Below are 19,467 nucleotides of genomic sequence, written 5' to 3'. Positions count from 1 at the left end.
ATCAAAAAAAATCTTGCACCCAATACTAAACAAAGATTCCACTTCTTATGTTCATGGACCTATAGTAAGTAAGATTGTTAGAGGGAAATCATTCATTTACTTAAGCAAAAACCATCCACTGCATAAATAATTTTTAAAAGAAATGCTATGGCTTATTTAGAATATTTAGTCACTTCAGTAATCCCTTCGGAAAAAATCCTTTTTATAAGAATTTAATTGAAATCCTAGGAATCTCCACAGCTATCTGCTACTAGAATACACTTCTTTCTCAAAAGTATAGTTCATGAGGCAATACCATATGAAAGGATTTCTTTTTGTGCTGTAAAAATACAGATACGGTGTTCTCTGACTAGCTTCTGTTCCAGCCAATGTATACTAGGTTTGAAGCTTGGTTTATCATTTAATTTAAGTGACTGACCTTGCCACTGGACTGGTGTCATCTTCTTCAGATTCTTGATTTTCTTCTTCATATAATGAACTACTGTCCTCATCGCTGTCTGAGGACTCCGAGCTACTGCTTTTATAATTAGGGGGCAGAGCTGGCCCTGCAACTAAAGAAAATTTCATGTGTAAGTCCTAGCTAGCCACAACTGTTTCAATGAACCCCTTAGCTGACATCTTATATTTTCTTTTCTGAAATTCACAGCACTCGCTGACTATCACTTATTACGAACTTTAATTTCATTTGTTCCTATTTTGTGTGCGGTGGTTTTGTCTTTCCAACTCCAGGAGGGCAGAAATCATGTCTTATGTAGTATGAGATTCACAAAAAAATTAATATCCAAACTTGTAACTATAACAATGGCACATAACTTCCCTGACATCTTACAATTTTTGCATTGGTTGCCATTTTGGTTGGTACAACTGCCAAAATAGTTTCATGAGTTTTTGTTCTTACAGACAGCATCTGGTAGACAGTATTTATGGAATGGTGCTAACCAAGCAACAAATTTGCCATTGCATACTCTAATGTATCAATCATCAAAACTATCCATTCTGGTTTCTGATTAAGAACCACCGCTTTAAAAAGTATCTTTTCTGGCATCACCATACTTCTCAGTTTTTTTAAGATTTTTATTTATCTGAGAGTGAGTGAGAGAGAGAGTGAGAGAGAGAGAGCACGCACAAGCAGGGGCAGAGGGAGAGGGAGAGGGAGAAGCAGATTCCCCTGCTGAACAGGGAGCCTGACTCGGGGCTTGATCCCAGAACCCCAGAATCATGACCTGAGCTGAAGGCAGATGCTTAACTGACTGAGCCACCCGGGTGCCCCTCAGTTTTCTTTTTGAGATGATTTTTCAAGCAGAAATAAAAATTAGAGTCACTCTAAGCTTTACTGCTTACTAGTAGAGACACAGAGAAGAGAATGAGGCTACACCAGGAAGGGGATGCCAGGGAGGGGGGTGGGAGTTTTCTGGACCCATTCACCACAACGACTTACGCTCACTTTACAACTTAGCAAAATTATAAATTACTGCATGATGGCAATGCATGATGTCATGATGTCACACATGTCTATGTAGAACCTGAGTAGTGATGCTAAAACTCTACTGCCACAGTTCCCAAGCTTGGAGGTTTATCACATTGCCAAAATATTAAAAAAAAAAAAAGATTCCTGGGCCCTTTCCACAGAGATTCTGATTCAGCTGGAGTAGGGCATGAAAATATGATTTTCCAAAGAGCTTCCTTGATATGCTATTAATAAGAGCAAAAACCTGAAAATAATAAATATAAGACAAATAACATGTCTTGAGTTCTGATATGCTATGCACTTTTAAAAAAAAGTAATCTCTACACCCAGCACAGGGCTTGAACTCACAGCCCTGAGATCAAGAGTTGTATGCTACACTGACTGAGCCAGCCGGGCACCCCTTCTACACCCTGTTTTAAGAGAGTCACATGCAGGGGTGCTTGGGTGGCTCAGTTGGTTAAGTGTCTGATTCTTTTTTTTTTTTTTTAAGATTTTATTTATTTGTCAGAGAGAGAGAGCACAAACAGGTGGAGCGGCAGACGGAGAAGCCGGGAGATGTGGGACTCGATCCCAAGACCCTGGGATCATGACCTGTGCTGAAGGCAGACACTTAACTGATTGAGCCACCCAGGCATCCCTAAGTGTTTGATTCTTGATCTCAGCTCAGGTCTTGATCTCAGGGTCATGAATTAAAGCCCTGCACTGGGCTCCATGCATTAACCATTAACTTATTTAATTCTAAGGGTAGTAGTATTATTTTTATTTTTCAGATGAGGAAACTGAGGCAGAAAACAACTTTCCCAACTTCACACAATTCAACAAGGGAGTTGGGATATGAACCCAGGAGTCTGATTTCAGAGCCCATACCCTTAATCACTATTACTGGACAACATTCAACAAAGAGTCAACATCCATCCATCCAACAAATATTTACTGAGTAAATACTTCTACAAAAACAACATAAAAAGGAAACAAATATAAAGAGTGACTGTGAATATGTGGGAAAGTAATTTTAAAGAGGTCAGGGAAGGCCTCTCAGAGAAAACAACATCTGAATGGAGACTTAAATGATGAGATGACAGTGGCCATCCAACTGAGGAAAGAACATTCTAGATGGAGAAATAGCGAGTGCAAAAGTCCTATGGAGAAAACAAGCTTGATATGCTTGAGGGACAAAAAGACTTGTGTAGCTAAAGCCAAGTCAGTAAAATGACAAGATGAGGCTGGGATAGTTTAAAGGGGCCAGACTGTATTCTTTGGAGTCAGACTCTTTGGCTTTGAATTCCAGCTTAGCTGCTAACTAGCTGTGTGATTTGAATGTTATTTATTTATTAAAGATTTATTTATTTATTTGAGAGAGACAAAGCACGTGCAAGCAGAGAGAGGGAGACTCTCAAGCAGACACCCCCCACTCCCCAAGTGGGAGTCTGACATGGGGCTTGATCTCACAACCCTAAGATCACGACCTGAGCTGAAACCAAGAGCCAGTTGTTCAACCGACTGAGTCACCGGGGTGCCCCTGGATCTTATTTAACCATCCTGTGTTATACTCTTGATCTGTAAAATGAGGTTAATAATATTTCCAATCTCACTAGGCTGTTGTGAAGATCACATCAGTTAACACATGCAAAGCATCTAACACAGTAGCTGGCATACAGAAAGCACTCAATACATACTAATATGAGATGTGGTAAGGAGTTTGGATTTTAATAATAGGCAGTCACTGAGAGGTTTTAAGTCTGGAGAGATCATTGGAATTACTTTTTCTTTTTTTTTTTTTAACATGTCTGCTTATGGACAATAGACTGGGAGATTGGGAGCAAGGGAGACAAGTTAGAAAGCTGCCAAGAAATGGTTTGATTTCCAACATAATGTGAAGGAAAGGCAAAGAGGATTTGCTAATGGTCTGGATGAGAGAAGTGACGGGGGGGAAAAAGAACTTGAGGATGAGTCTTAGGTTTCTGGCCTGACTGGCTAGCTAGGAGGATGGTAATGCTATTCTCTAATAGGGGGAAGACTAAGAGGGAAGCAGGTTTGGGGGAAGTGTCAAGAGTTTGTTTTCCACATCTTTTTTTAAGATTATTTATTTAAGTAATCTCTGCACTCAACATGGGATTTGAACTCATGACCCCAACATCGAGAGTTGCAACTCTTCTGACTGAGCCAGTCAGGTGCCCCAAGAGTTTGCTTTTCACATTGTAAGTTGAACATGACCACTAAACATGTCAGTGGCACTACCAGTGGTACTTGGGTATACTTGGTATAAGTATATATACTTATACTTGGGAAAATTTAGGGCTGGTTTTGGAACATTTGGTCAATTTCTGAACATTCTTTTCCTATCCCCTCTTGATGTACTTTTATAGACAAATACTCAATATACAATAAGTTAACTTGAAAATCCAAACTTTTACCTTAAAAATTTTGATGGATTTTTTCCAATATTCTTCTATATGTCATTAAATAAAGGCAGGTATTTTAGAACACACTAAACTAGTAATATAGCATGCCTAGAAAAGAACAATCAAGCAGCAAAAAGAGGAAAATATTAAGAATTAAGGGATAGGATCCATGTCTCCAACTCCTGTTCAAGAATGAGTGAAGTGAGCATGTGAGTGTTTCCCAACTATACATGGAGATCATATCTGACTTGTAACCTTAATGAATAATGTCTTTGCTAATTTCTAATGATCTCTTTATGTATATTAATTCCTAGAGAAAATACCTTTTCGACTATAGCAAGAAGGGGAGGATACCACCTTCCATAAATACCCTTCTTCAAAACTCTGGAGGTCACAGCTTGACCACAAAGACTAGAGGATTACATTTCCCTTTCATAGTGATTGTCTCTTACATCTTCCTCTTCATTCTGCATATTAAAGAGAAGATTTTTTTCTCTTTTGCTTCCATCTTTTCTTATATGAGAGTGTTACCAATGTAATTTGTCAATTTGACATTAACTGGCTAATTTTGGATTGGTTTGGATCAAGAAGAGATTTTACGGGGCGCCTGACTGACTCAGTCTGTAGAGCATGTCTCTTGATCTCAGGGTTGTAGGTTCAAGCTCCACGCTGGGTGTAGAGATTATTTAAAAATGAAATCTTAAAAAGAAAAAAAGAGATTTTACTATTCTTTTATACAGTTCAAATGATTAAAAGACTAAATGGTCTAAATATGTGCTGTCCTTGGTTTTATAACTAACAGATAAACTTGCCTTAAATTTTTATGTTTTGTTTTGTTTTCTGCCTTAAATTTTTAAAGAAACAAATGTGGTATATAAAAAAGAAAATAGTTAAATAGATGAAGATAAAAACTCATCTGAGAAGAACGCAAAGCCTTATGTCTTAAAATGATCACAGGAAAAATAATGTAAAAGAGTGAGATTCTACTTGGGTTGTATCAAAGGAAATAACTATTATATAATGAAGTAACAGAATATTAAGAGACAGTGACCTAAAAAGGAAAAAGAATATTGAAAAAGAAGTTGGTATAAGGCACACTATAGACTTTCTAATAAAATTAAGGACACACCTGGCTTCACTTTTTTATAGTTATCCTTCTTTAGAACTGTATAAATTGTCTCAAAATTATTTTAGGCACTTGTAATGAACTAGTTCATCTCTGTCCTAAAACAATAATGCTATATTATAATTATTAAGATAGCTCTCCCACTGCAATGGTAATTTTACAAATAGGTAATAAATTCCATGAGAATAGGGGTTATGCCTTATATTTCATTATTTTTCCCTTGTAACATCTGTAACATGAAATTATGCACAGAAAAAAATATATTCAGTATGGTAAATAAAACCTCATTATAGGGGCACCTGGGTGGCTCAGTTGGTTAAACATCCAACTCTTGATTTCTGCTTGGGTCATGATTGTAGGGTCATGAGACGGAGCCCTGTATCGGGCCCACACTGGGCTTGAAGCCTGCTTGCGATTCTCTCTCTCCCTCTCCATCTGCTCCCCCACCCTCAACCCCCATGTACACACGTGTTCTCTTTCTCTTAAAGAAATGACCTTCATTACAGATCAGCTATGGATTCTGATTATAGGGAACACTAACTTAGAACCCCAGTTAAATGAAATTATATTCCCACCAAAAGCAATCTCATTCTTGTTAGTAGACTTATATACTACAATAAAATTGTACTCCTTTATGTTTTGAATTTCAACAAAAATTTATGAAAATTTGTTTTCTCTCTTATTGTATACATACTTTCACACTAATCTTGATTTTGCCTGTTAACCTGCAAAGCCTAAAATGTTTACTATCTGGTCCTTTATAGGAAAAGAATGCTGATCCTGTGACAAGATTAAGCACAGAAATATCAGTAAGGAGAACCCAACTCAGTCTTTTGTAGGGAATAGATAGTTACGTCAGAGAATGTTTCCTAGAGAAAGTGATGGTTGGGGTGGGGCTGAAGGATTCAAGTGACTAGCTGGTGAGGACTGGAGGAAGGGCAGTCCAGGCAGAGGCAAAGCATCTCCAAAGAACTGGAAGCATAAGGCCTACCACATTTAGAAAAACTGAAATGTGATCAGGGGGCTGGAACCAAGAATGGATAGAAAGGAGGGATCCATGGGGTTAAATGTTGCTGTGGGGTCAAGCAAGGTCAGGACTAAAAAAGAGTGCTTTAGATTTTAGCAAAACGTGCTGAAAAACAATTGGTGGGTGGTCCTTATTTATTTTCACAGTGGATTTAGTGACAGCATTTTCAGCAGACTGCCAAGAACAGAAGCCAGAATGTAGTGGGTTAAGAAGCTACAATGCAGGGGGTAAGGAGAAAATGGAGAGGATTCAGAGAGAAAGAATACTAGCTACAGGGGGATGTAGAGTAGAATTTTCATAAAGATGGGAAAGACTGGAATACTTTGGTCAAATGCTACAGGCAAGGAACCCTGAGAACAAATAAGGGAAGGGATTCAGAGTAAAAATGGAAGGCTTAGCCTTAAAAGAAAGTAGTGTACCTTTTCTACTGTAATCAAAGGGAAGACAAAAACGCGGGGCATACATTCAGGGAAGTTTTAAGCATAGTGACAGAAAACTGAGGAAGATCTTTTAAGATGGCATTTATTCCTAAGCAAAGTAGAGGGAGAGACAGTCTCAGAAAGGAAAAGAGGCTTTTAAAAAACCATGGTTGATAATGGGAAAGAGAGCTGCACGGGGAAGCCTCTGAGGATTGCTGGGCAGAGCTGAGAACCCAACTGGGGAGGAGACTAATTTTTAGTAACATTAGCCTGTAGAGATCTGAGGTTTTTTCTAGCAGCATTTGGAAGGCTGGAGGTAGGCTCACGAGAGGTCAACATTTGGATTCATCTAGAGCTGGGTTTTTGCCAGATGGGTTTAACAGAATCCTGAATGGGTAAGGCAGTTAAAAATACTACAAGAGAGGGGATGAAGTGATGGATCGTGAAGTCTAGGTCAAGCAGGGGCAGAAGAAATTAAATGAAGGAGGCCAAAAAGGACAGAGGGCAGAGAGAGACTGCATAGCTTAATGAGGTTTTAAAACAAAAATGAAAAAACAAGTATAACAGGAAATAACTGAATGAGAATGATGGCTGAATAAGGGATTCTTGCTCTGAATGAAATTTGAATTGAAGTTTTCAGAGATGGACGAGTCCAGTGTGTGATTACAAATACAGCTGAAATTAGTGGAAGTGAAGGTCATTGCACATGAGGAATCTGGAGTTGGAGTCAAAATAGCCAAGGCTCCACTTAGCTTCCACAAAGCAGCATCTGGAGGATATGGCCTGGTCTTGAGAAAACATTTCCCCCTCCAGTTTTTCTAATGACATGATCTGAGGGGACATTTCCCAGCATTCAATATTCTAGGATATTTGAATAAAGTTAATTTGTTCCATCTCAGACCTGTGTGCTCACTCCCTCCTCCAAATTCTGTCAGTGATCTCTTTCAGGGACGTAGCTGAGTATGAGGGACACAGGGCAGGTATCTGACTGGGTTTCTGGTGCATGCTACAACAACTGATGAACCCGAAGACATTACGGTAAGTGAAATAAGCCAGTCACAAAAAGATACTGTATGATGCCACTTATTTTTTTTTTTTAAGATTTTTATTTATTTATTTATATGAGAGAGAGAGAGAGAGAGAGAGAGTAAAAGCACGCTGAGCAGGGAGCCTGACACGGGGCTCGATCCCAGGACCCCAGGGATCATGACCTGAGTTGAAGCAGACTTTTAACTGAGTGAGCCACCCAGGTGCCCCTGTATGATTCCACTTGTATGAGAGACCTAGAGTAGTTAAATTCATGGAGACAGAAGGTAAAATGGTGATTGCCAGCGGCTGGGGGAAGTGGGAATGGGGACTCACTGTTTAATGGGTACAGAGTTTCAGTTTTGCAAGAAGAAAAGTGTTCTGGAAATGGACAGTGGTGATGGTTGCACAATGTGAATGTACTTAATGATGAATGATACATTTAAAAATGGTTAGCATGGGGCGCCTCGGTGGCTCAGTCGTCAAGCATCTGCCTTCAGCTCAGGTCATGGTCCCAGGGTCCTGGGATCGAGCCCCCCACATCGGGCTCCCTGCTCCGCGGGAAGCCTGCTTCTCCCTCTCCCACCCCCCTGCTTGTGTTCCCTCTCTCGCTGTATCTCTCTCTGTCAAATAAATAAATAAAATCTTTAAAAAAAAAATGGTTAGCATGGTAAATGTTATGTACATTTTATCCAGAATGAAAAAGAAAAAAAACTAGATGCACATATATGGTCACATGATATATAAAGAAGGTGACATTACAGTATCATAGAGAAGGGAGGGTGATGGGCCAATTAGATACCTGTGAAGAAAAAAATAAATCTTCACCCCTATCTCACACCATACACAAATACCAATTCCAGAACTGCAAATATAAATGTGAAAGCCTAAAACAATAAAGCTTGTAGGATAAAATGAAGAACAACTCTGTAACCTTAGAGGAGGAAAGGACTACTTCAATAGGGTACAAAAAGCTCTAACCATAAAAGAAAAAAATACCTTAAAAACCAGAATATGTTAAAATTAAAAACTTCTGTTCATCGAAACATACTAATGAGAGAAGGGAAGCCAGAGAATTAGAGAAGATATCTGCAACCACATAACTGAAAAATGACTTGTCAAAACTATATAAAGAACTCAATAGATCAGTTAAGGAAAGGCAGACAAATCAATGGAAAAATGAACAAAAGACTGACACACATCCGCATTTCCAAAAAAAAATATGAAAAGGTAGTGAACTTCATTTGTTATCAGAGAACTGCAAATTAAAACTACCATGAGATACTGCTACAAACCATCAGATTAAAAAGACAGAAACAACTAAGTGAGAGCATGGAATCATGAGAATTCTCATCCAGGCTGGTGGGCATGTAAATTGGTACTACACTGGAATGTGTTTGGCAGTATCCACTAAAGCTGAACAGATGCATATCCAATGATCCAAAAATTTCAAAAGGAATGCAACATGTGTTCACTAAAAGACATGTACTATAATGCATAGCAGGACTTTATTAACTGCCAAAAAAGGGAAACTATTCAAATGTCCATTGAGAGTAAAATGGGTAAGGAAACTGCAGAACATTCACATAATAGACTGCTAGACAGCAGTGACAATAAACAATCTGTAGTAACACCCACAATGATTCGATATGATGAATCTCACAAAATGTTATGCCAAAATATAAAGCCAGTTACAAAAAAAGTTCATATTGTATTTTTCCATTTACATACAGCACACAAAACCAATCTATGATAAGTCAAGATAGTAGTTCCCCTTTGGCTGAAAGAGGGATGGGGAGGCAGGTAGTGACTGGAAGATGGCACTAAGGAAGGTCTATGGTGTGACCGAGTGTGTTTCAAGGATACTGGTACTGATAAATTTCTTAAGAAACCAGACAGAAGAATAACGAGATAAAAAATATCTCAAGATGTTTTGGCAACAGTTTTAGGATCAGCCATCTAGGAGGTTATGAGGGGAACAGAATTATAGTAGGGGGGATTTTGTGTTAAAAATGACATGCTGTGTGCAAGAGGTTGTCCGTGGTGAAGGAGTGGCCAGCAAAATCTACCATGGATCTTCTCTGCTCCAGGCAGGAGTAAAACTTGGTCAAGACAGAGGGGGGTACATACACACACAGTGTTAAGTGCTGAGAGTGGGGGTGAGAGGAGAAGGAATACACAAAAGAAACAAACATAAGAGAGTGGACGGAGAAAGGAGTACCTGAAATAAATGCTGCAGAATGATGGAAGTAAATCATAATAAAAGTACCTGTTTGGGAGATAGTGGTTATTTATCTGCAAATCCTGCCTTGGTTTAAAATCAGGGAATATGGTAAACCAAAAAACAACATACATGTAGGAACCCAACTAAAAAACCTGGTTAACCCCACTTTTCTTCAACTGTAGTTGAACGGATCCTTCCTTGCTAAAAATAAAAACATGACTTGTTAGCCGTTATAACAGAAAGGAAATCTGGAAGAAAATCTCTAGGTGGAAACATGCCACCCCCCCCCCCAGTCAAAGAATGAAAATTAGATTAAGAAATCGGAGGGTTAGGGGCGCCTGGGTGGCTCAGTTCCTTAAGCGTCTGCCTTCCGCTGGGGTCGTGATCTCTGGGTCCTGGGATCCAGCCCTACATTGGGTTCCCTACTCAGCGGGGCGTCTGCTTCTCCCTCTCCCTCTGCCTCTCCTCCCGGCTTGTGCTCTCTCTCCCTCTCACTCACTCTCTACTCTTTCTCAAATAAATACATAAAATCTTAAAAAATAAATGGGAGGGTTAGTTTTCCAGCTTTACTCTTTTCAACTTTGGTGTCAATCCCAATTAGAGAAAACATTAAGGGGGAGAGATAGGAAGCATTTATTTGGTAAGTGCCCACTCTATTAAGGGGAGATCATACTGTCATGGTGAGGCAGATATGTCACAGGTTATTTTTTTTAAAAAGTGTATTAAATATGTTACGTAATTAAGTAGAAGAAAACCTCGTGGGGGAAAAAAGTAAGGCGTAACAATTCCTGGGAGAGTTTGGAAACGCTTCACTGACATTTAAGTTGGGCCTTGGAGAATGGAGTAGGAGCTTGTCGGGTATGTCAAGAAGTGGAGTGAGGCCAGAAAGAGCCTAGAGAATTGAGGAACGGCGCAGAAACTCGGGCTGGTTTCTGCACTGGGCTGTGTGTGTCGGATACAATGAGAGAAAGAGGGGCTAGGAAGGCAGGTCGGGGACTAGGGAGCAAAGCATCTTCTTCAAGAGCCAAGAGCATCACACGTCAGAAAGCAATATGGTACAGAGGTCAGGAGCACTGGCTGTGTTCTAAATCGGGCTCCACCGTTTACCCGCTGTGTGATCTGGGCAACAGCCTGGGCCTCAGTATTCGCGTTTGTAACGTGGAAATAATCTTTACCTTATACAGTTGCTAGATCGTTTAGCACAGGGTCCAGCCCATTCAGCGCTAAATGAGAAAACATCATCGTTGTATGATTACCAGCCCTCTCACCTCCCCGCGACAGCTAAAGAAGCAAAGTTAGCTCCGGTCGGCCGCGCCCACTTGCCACTGCTCCGCCCTTTCAGGCCTTAGACCTCTATTCAGAGAGTGGGGCCGGGCCAGAGAAGGGGCGGGCGGGCCTGGCGGGCAACGCCGCCGCTTACCAGGGCTGGGGTCTCGCTCCTCGTCCTCCGCTGTCCCGCGGGCCTTGAAGCCGGGCGGTAGCGCCGGCCCGATCAGATCCCTCGCCATCCGCGGTGGCGGACACGGGTCAAGCATACAACTCTAACCACGCAGAGTCAAGTCCACCCCCGGATCCGTCGCAAACGCAGGAGGTTTTTCCAGCCCCTACCAATGACGTCGAAGCCCCTGGTTGGCAGAGTCGGGTAATCGCGAGAACGGAAGTGACGCCTAAGGCTTGTTCCACGTTCGCACGCTAGGTTCCCTACCTGGCGGGAGGCATGGCTGAGCAGGCTAGTGGTTTCGTGACTTCGGCGAGGTGGTTTCCAGCGTCCGAACGGACCCCCACGGTGGGGCCTCTGAGCGACACTGCCGCGCCGCGGGACAACTGGATGCTCTGGGCAATGCTGCCGCCGCCACCACCACCGCCTTCGTCGTCGCCTCCCGTAGCAGGGTCACAGCCTTCCTCAGAGGAGCAGCCCCTCCAGGAGGCCCAGGCTCTCCCCGAGGCGCCTCCTCCCTTCGACGCCCAGATTCTTCCCGGGGCACAGCCTCCCTTCGACGCCCAGTCTCCCCTTGATTCTCAGCCTCACCTCAACGGCCAGCCTTCCTGGAATTTCCAGGCTTCGACATCATGGTACTGGAGACAGTCTCCTGGTGTTTTTCCTGGGCACCAGAACGCTCCGGGTAGGCTGTTATCCTCTCCTTACCACCCCTTTACTTTTCCTCTCCCCTTCTTCTCTCTCCCACTTTCCCCCTTTTCCTCTCTCTATTTCTGATTCTGCCCTGCACTCTTGGAGTCTGTTCATTAACGTCCACAGTTTGTCCCACAGTAGTGTTTTCCCCGCCTATTCAGTCGGTTCAGCAGTTATAACAGAATAAAGCGGTGTGTATTAGAAGGCAATGGGTGCTACGGAGAGAGACAAAGCAAAGAAGAATGATAGGTAGTGCAGTTTTAAATGTCAGTGTAGTCATAAACAAGGTGACATTCGAGCAAAGACTTCAGGGAGGTGAGGGATCAGAGCTGTGGGGAATAGGGATGAACTGCAAGTGCAAAGACCTTGAGGCAGGAGCTATAGATCAGAACCAAAGCCCGTGTGGCTAGAGAGGAAGGAGCCTGGGGTGGAATTGTAGATTGGGGAAGAGGGCAGACCTGCTAGGGCCTTGTAGATGATGGGACTTTGACTTTTTACAACTCTGATAGGGGTAGTGCAGGGGAGTGACATGATTTGATTTATATTTTAGAAGGATTAATGTAGCTACTGATGGGAATCCACTTAAAGGGAAACGAATTGAGAAGCTTTTGCAAGTTATCCGAGTGAGAGATACAGGATGGAGCTCAGGAGGTGATGAGAAGTGTTGGATTCTAGATCTGTTTTGAAGGTAGGGTAGGGCCAACACGATTTGCTGAAGGATCAGATATAAGGTGTGAGGTAAAAATGAGACAAGAATAACTTAAAGTTTTTTGCCAAACAAGCAGAAAGGATGGGAGTGGAACAGATTTGGAAGGAAGACCAGGAGTTGAATTTGTGTCAAATAGAGATATTGAATAATAGGCTGTTAGTTTGTACTTTCCAGGGGAGATTTGTGGCTGGAGCTGTGAATTTGGGTGTCATCAGCATATAGATCATATTTAAAGCCACGAGATTGTTAACTTAAAACCGTTCTCTAACTGCATAAGATTTAATTTACATTAACTTTAATCCAAATCACTGTTTATTGTGTGCCAAATGCTGGGAATAGGAATGTGCCTAAAACAGTTCTAAGTCAGATGAGATGGGCTCATAAATGTAAATCAACGCATCGTGACTGGTGATGGAGGCATATGAAAGGTGATTTCAGAGTTTAGAGGAAGTTGGGGAAAGCTTTTGGAAGAAGTGTCTTGGGAGATGTTTAGGATTTAGGAAGAGATCCTTTTTAGATGGGGCAAAGAGGTGTGAGTACAAGGTGAGTTCTGAGAATTGCACTGTTCTGGTGTGACTGAAGCAAAGTAACTGGAGGTATGGGGGGAAGAGTAGGATGAGAAAATAAACCGGGTTCTCATTAAAGGACTCTGGGAATCATTTATAGATTTTCCAGCAGGATTGTGACCAGTGGAGGATTATTTTTGTGGTGTCAGTGTGCAGGGTCTGTTGGAAGAGAGGGCTTAGGAACTGGAAGACAATGGGGGAGGCTGTCAGAGTAATCAAGGTGAAAGATAAGGGTTTCAGAGTTGGGTCATGGCAGTAATATTTCACAAGGCTCAGTTTTCCTGGTATAAAATTGATGCTGAAAGCACTATATTGGGATTTTATTGTTTACATTTCTAATGTTTGAAATAACTACAAGAAATTTCATCAGGTTAGAGTGGCTATTCCTTTCTTTACTTTGACACCTAAAGCATGTATGGACATGTAATCTTACCAATTATTCATTTGAAAAATATTTATTTGGTAGACTAGTCTTAATCTTTGTTAATTTGTTTGAACTACTTTTCTTCTTAGAAGAGGTAGTTTTTACTCAAGTATTTGTGACATGTTAGGGTAAATAAAAATTTAAAAGTTGTGTAGTTGCAAATATTTATGGATTTCTTTTTGTTTTTTAGTTAAACATCCTTATTTTCCACGAAAATATGATCCAAAGTTCACTGATGTCAACTTCCCTCCCAGTAGAAAACAGAAAAAAAAGGTATTTTTAAAGATATTCTTGAATGTGACACTTGGGTCCCTATGTCACTGTTTCATGCCTTTTGTTTCTATTACAACGGTCTCAGTGTTTTGCATCCATTTTTGACACAGTGAGGCCTTGCTATAATAGGATCTTTAAGGATCTTAGCTTAAGTAAAAACTTTAAGCAAAATCTTTTTGAGAAATAAATGGAGAAATTGTAGAAAAAGAAAGCATTCAGTCCATTTCAGTATATTTTCATGAATAAATATAATTGAGAACTATGATTACTAGTAAATGTAAATGTTATTAAACCTTAGTGAACAAAAAAAATATATATGTATATATATATGTACATGTACATTAGCAAATTGGGATAGGAAGGATGGAATTTAGGGAGAAGAATGGAAATCCAAACTCTTCTCTTGTAAAATTGAAAGTATGGAGTTAAGAACAAATTACAATGACACAAACCTTTTATTTTTTACGATTTTTCTTTATGACATGGATCTTTTAGGAACAAATATTTCTGTGATTAAAAAAAACATTTGCGGGGCGCCTGGGTGGCTCAGTTGGTTAAGCGACTGCCTTCGGCTCAGGTCATGATCCTGGAGTCCCTGGATCGAGTCCCGCATCGGGCTCCCTGCTCAGCAAGGAGCCTGCTTCTCCCTCTAACCCTCCCCCCTCTCATGTACTCTCTCTCTCTCATTCTCGCTCTCTCAAATAAATAAATAAATCTTTAAAAAAAAAAAAAAAAGCATTTGCAGGAGTTTTTCTTGAGTCAAATTCAATTAAAATTAAATTTAATGTTAATTTAAAATAGTTTAGTTTATCTTCTATGCCTGAAGTAATGTCTGAAATTATTCAGAGTTTTTTTGTGTTATTATTGTTATTTATTATTTATCTTAACTCATTGTAATGCTTCGATTCTTTTCGGTAGTGGATATTTATCATTTTTATGAAAAAAGTTGTTATTTATTTATTGTTTTGAAGATTTTATTTATTTATTTGACAAAGAGAGACACAGCGAGAGAGGGAACACAAGCAGGGGGAGTGGGAGAGGGAGAAGCAGGCCTCCCGCGGAGCAGGGAGCCCGATGTGGGGCTCGATCCCAGGACCCTGAGATCATGACCTGAGCTGAAGGCAGACGCTCAATGACTGAGCCACCCAGGTGCCCCAAAAAAGTTGTTATTTTTTTAAAATCAGGATCAACTCTTGGTTATGCTTTAGAGACCAAATCTTAAAATAGGCTTCTTTTATTCTTTTTTTTTTTTTTTAAGATTTATTTATTTACTTTAGAGAGGGAGAAAGAGAGAGAGAGAGCTTGCGCACATGTGTGCACAGGGGGAAGGGACAGAGGGAGAGAGAATCTCAAGCCGACTCCCCACTGAGCACTGAGCAGACCAGGGCGCGATCTCAAGACCCTGAGATCATGACCTGAGCTGAGATCAAGAGTCCTGGACACTGAGCTACCCAGGTGTCCCAGGCTTCTTTTATTCTGATGAAGCTTATAAATGTGGTCTGTTTTAAGGTGTATAAATGTCAGGGTGCCTGGCTGGCTCAGTTGGTAGAGCATGTGACTCTTGATCTTGGGGTTGTAAGTTTGAGCCCCACGTTGGGTGTAGAGATTACTTAAAATCTTAAAAAAAAAGTAATGTCATTATTTTAGAATGAGTTGAATAAAGTCTATAGCATGAAATTAGTATCGTTCATTTTGGCATGGCAACTGTGTAGCTAATACTAAGAAAATACTGTGCATATCTAATGTATTAACATAATCCCAACATTAAACAATGGGAGGCCATTTTCTATATACTCTATCATTGTAGTAATCTTTTTTGTTTTATGTTTAAGCATAAAAATAGCAAATTTGGAATAAATAACTGACCTTTACTAAATGATTCTTTTTTTCCTTTTTGGAGTTTAAAAAAATGTGATATATTTGTTTTTCCTAAAAGTTGAAATGCTGTTTTTACCATGAATATTGACTATTAGATCATTTGACATATGCTATACTTTTAATTAGATTACCAATTTGAAATCTACTCACAGATTATATTAGCTGTACTCAGATTTAAAATTTCTTTATCATGCCTGGCTTTTCCTAATATACTTCCTAAAAATAAAATAAAAGAAACAGAATTATCCCTTCATTAGAAATGTATTCAGAAGTTTCTCCCACATATAGGGGTTATGTGAAAAATCAAAGTACATACCACTGGAAGGATAGTTATATTTTTATCATTGATTAAACATTTTTTATCAAAAGCCTAACGTCTCTCTGTTTTTGTTTGCAGAAAAGAAAGGAACCAGTTTTTCATTGTTTTTGTGATACCTGTGATCGTGGTTTTAAAAATCAAGAAAAGTATGATAAACACATGTCTGAACATATGAAAGTAGGTTTTTCTTGGTTGCCCTGAAATTTATAGAAAAATGGGTATATTTGGTAGAAATTCTGAGCTTTTTTCCTTAAAAGTTTATAGTTTTCGTAGAAAAGTTGTTTGATTACTTGACAAATTGAGACCGAGGCCCTGGGATGTGCGGTTTGAGGGTGGGGAGCCCACTGCTTCAGGAAGAGGCAAGATGGCAGCAAAGAAGGGAGGTCTGACAGCTGTGTGTGTGCACCTCCCCTGCTTTGTAAGAGTGTTGGGCCTCACCTCCAGCTCCTCTATGCACCTTTGTGTGTTTTTTCCCCTTTAAGGCTGCCCTTGACCATTTAATCACACCGTAATTTGCATGGCCCATCACTCTCTAAGGATGGTCTGGACCTTATTAAGTACTTTTAAGAAATTTTTAATCAGAATGTTCTTAATTTGGAAAGGTTCTTTTCAGTTAATAGGAATGCCCCTTCAACTTTAGGAATTAAGAAAATTTTATAATGTTGCTGATGTCATGGATTTACTAAGTAGAGAAGTAATTGATATATATTACTGTTCTGTATGCTTTGAGGATGTCATTCCTTTTTAAATACAATCCTATTTTGGAGTGCTGTTTGTTTTGCTATGGACGTAAGTATGGGATGATAACACGACGTAGATGGGATAACTATGTAATTCAACCAGATTATGTCTGAATATGTAGTAGTTGGGTAAATTTAATATGGAAAACATTGAATGATCTTTTTTTTAAACTCTTGCAGTGTCCTGAAGTAGATTGTTCTTTTAGTGCCCATGAGAAGATTGTCCAATTCCATTGGAGAAATGTAAGTTCTTGTGTGGGTTTGTTTTTTTTTTTTTTAATTCATGCTCTTTTTATTTCATTGATTTGCTATCTTCACAGCTCTTCATTTACATAGCCTAATAATAAGTAACATTCAAGGAGTACTTTGTACTTTGTATTATTCAATTTTATCCTCACAAACCACTATGTGAAGTAGATAAATATTGGCCAGAGTTGATCGATTAAAAAAAATGACTGCCCAGGGCCTTAGCACTAACTCTTGCACTTGAGTTTCTTGACCACACATTCCATACTTGTTTTGCTACACTGTGCTGCTTCATATCGTTCTGTGTATTCATTATTTCTTTAGCTACCTCAGTCACTTTGGGCTGGTAGGTCATTCATTTGGGTATCTGATGTCAGTTGGGAAATGGGGGCATACCTGCTTTGTAACCAGAGTTATGTTACTCCTTTTTTTCTTTATCAGTAGCACTAATCTAAATAAGAAATTGCTCTTTTCCTTTAAAGGAGAAGTCATAATAATGGATAGATAAAACCTGCTCACTTTGTTTTAAAATTGTCTCTGCTAGGAAATTTAATGTTGAGTACAGAGTCTCCATTATCCCCCGTGATACTGGAAATTTAGTCAGAAACATACAATATGAGGGCGCCTGGCTGGTTCAGTCTGTGTAGCATGTGACTGTTGATCTCAGGGTTGTGAGTTCAAGCCCCATGTGGACATGGAGCCTACTTTAAAAAACAAAAAGTTACAACAACAACAACAACAACAACAAAAAACGACCAACACATACAATATGCTTCCTGTTGTTCAGCAGGCTTTTTCTCCCTAGATGCATGCTCCTGGTATGAAGAAGATCAAGTTAGACACTCCAGAGGAGATTGCAAGATGGAGGGAAGAAAGAAGGAAGTGAGTCAAGAGTTCAGAAATGTGAAATAACTTTCTTGTACTGTGGCAAGGCTGAATTCTTCCAAATAATGCCCATTCTGGCCCTAATGAGCAATGTGAAAAAGGAAATGATGGTGTTTTTTAACATTGCAAATATTCCCCTGAAAATGACTAGTACTAATTTTGCTGTTCTTCAGAGTTGGTATATAGTGAATTTGAGATTGTTACTTGATGTTTTAAAAATAAGCATACAATTTTTACTAGGGTAGTTTTGATTCATTGAGTTCCCTTACAATGTTGGTACTAGGGAATGTGGCTGTGAGCTATATTATATGAGGTTATTATTGAATCAGTTTTGAGAGGACCTAATACGAACTCTTTGTAAATAACTGGTGTCATAATGGGACTGTACCCTACTCTTTGAGGGGAGCTACTACATGCCAGCTATGTTAGATGTTCAGTGCTCAATCATGAGTGGGTGCTATTATTTAAAAAAATACATAATACTTTGCTATGTTTTTCTTTTGATTTTTTTTTCCCCAACAAAAATCTGTTGAATGACTGCAGTATGCTAGGTAGAGGAAGTATAGCAATGATACGTGGGTTTATCCTTAATTAAAAAAAGACCAGGAATTCTTTCCTATGAGTAATGGCTAAGAAAATTGAGCCACAATGTGACTTGTGGCTTTATGCTTATCAGGGAGGAAAGTTTCATAGAGGTCTAGCGAGAATATACTCATGAAAAATCCCAGGAGGACATTCTTTTACTGTCTTCTCAGAAGGGAATATGACAGCTCACCCTGAAGCCAAAACTAGGCAAAATTATTAGAATGGTCAGATGCATTTTTAAGTCAGGTGATGTTTTTCTGGAATTAAAAAATGAGGAGAGCCTGAGATGAGAAAGGGGATAGTTATCTTCTGAGGTCAAGAAAAATACTTAAAACTCTTTGGACCGGCAGGTCAAATTTTTGCTTTGTTCCACTTAATTTTTTAGTTTATTTTTAAATTCAACATTTTTATTTATAACGAATAATTTGAGACCGTGTTGACGTTATGAAAAGAGGATGTTAGTAAAATTATGGGTATTTATTACCACCACTGTCATCATCCTCAAAGTCTTGGGTATGTGAGTAAGATAAGCTTGATCAGATGCCCAGCAAACAATAAAACATGACATGGCGTGTTTTATTAGTTTGTTAATATGTGCTGTGGGTACAGTGTGAGGTGAGTAAATGTATCAATGAAATACACTCCAGGGTATCTTAATGCTTTTATATAGCACTCACTGTCTCACTTTTAAACCTCTTAAAATACATGTTTTTTTTTTTTTTAATATTTGAGTATAGTTGGCACATAATGTCATATTGGTTTCAGGTATACAGTGTAGTAATTCAACAAGTCTGTGCGTTATGCTGTGCTCACAAGTGTAGCTACCGTCTGTCACCATACAACACTATTATAATACCATTGACTACATTCCTATGCTGTACCTTTTATCCCAGTGACTTACTCATTCCATAACTGGAAGCCTGTGTCTCCCACTCCCCTTCACCCATTTTGCCCATCCCTCCACTCACCTCCCCTCCAGCAACCATGAGTTTGTTCTCTGTATCTATAGGTTTGACTCT

At 39.6% G+C, this 19,467-nt stretch overlaps 2 protein-coding genes across 2 annotated transcripts in view; one reads left to right on the top strand and one right to left on the bottom strand.

Moving 5' to 3' along the window:
* GPALPP1 (GPALPP motifs containing 1) overlaps nucleotides 1–11,280 on the bottom strand; it is a 36,561-nt gene extending 25,281 nt beyond the window's left edge. The window contains exons 1-2 of the mRNA XM_035003339.1: nucleotides 11,113–11,280; nucleotides 419–551 (exon numbers count right to left, since the gene is read on the bottom strand). Of these exons, the coding sequence (XP_034859230.1) occupies nucleotides 419–551; nucleotides 11,113–11,227 (248 nt within the window). The 5' untranslated portion in view covers nucleotides 11,228–11,280. The remainder of the gene's footprint in view (nucleotides 1–418; nucleotides 552–11,112) is intronic.
* A 49-nt stretch (nucleotides 11,281–11,329) lies between these two features.
* The window catches only part of NUFIP1 (nuclear FMR1 interacting protein 1), a 47,825-nt gene continuing 39,687 nt past the window's right edge, over nucleotides 11,330–19,467 (top strand). The window contains exons 1-5 of the mRNA XM_035003338.1: nucleotides 11,330–11,815; nucleotides 13,713–13,795; nucleotides 16,071–16,169; nucleotides 16,913–16,975; nucleotides 17,784–17,860. Coding sequence (XP_034859229.1) covers nucleotides 11,410–11,815; nucleotides 13,713–13,795; nucleotides 16,071–16,169; nucleotides 16,913–16,975; nucleotides 17,784–17,860 — 728 coding nt within the window. The 5' untranslated portion in view covers nucleotides 11,330–11,409. The remainder of the gene's footprint in view (nucleotides 11,816–13,712; nucleotides 13,796–16,070; nucleotides 16,170–16,912; nucleotides 16,976–17,783; nucleotides 17,861–19,467) is intronic.

The sequence above is a fragment of the Mirounga leonina genome, unplaced genomic scaffold, assembly GCF_011800145.1.
Source record: "Mirounga leonina isolate KUSES-001 unplaced genomic scaffold, KU_Mleo_1.0 Mir_127, whole genome shotgun sequence".
Lineage (NCBI taxonomy): Eukaryota > Metazoa > Chordata > Mammalia > Carnivora > Phocidae > Mirounga > Mirounga leonina.
This window is presented reverse-complemented; position numbering and strand designations above follow the sequence as displayed.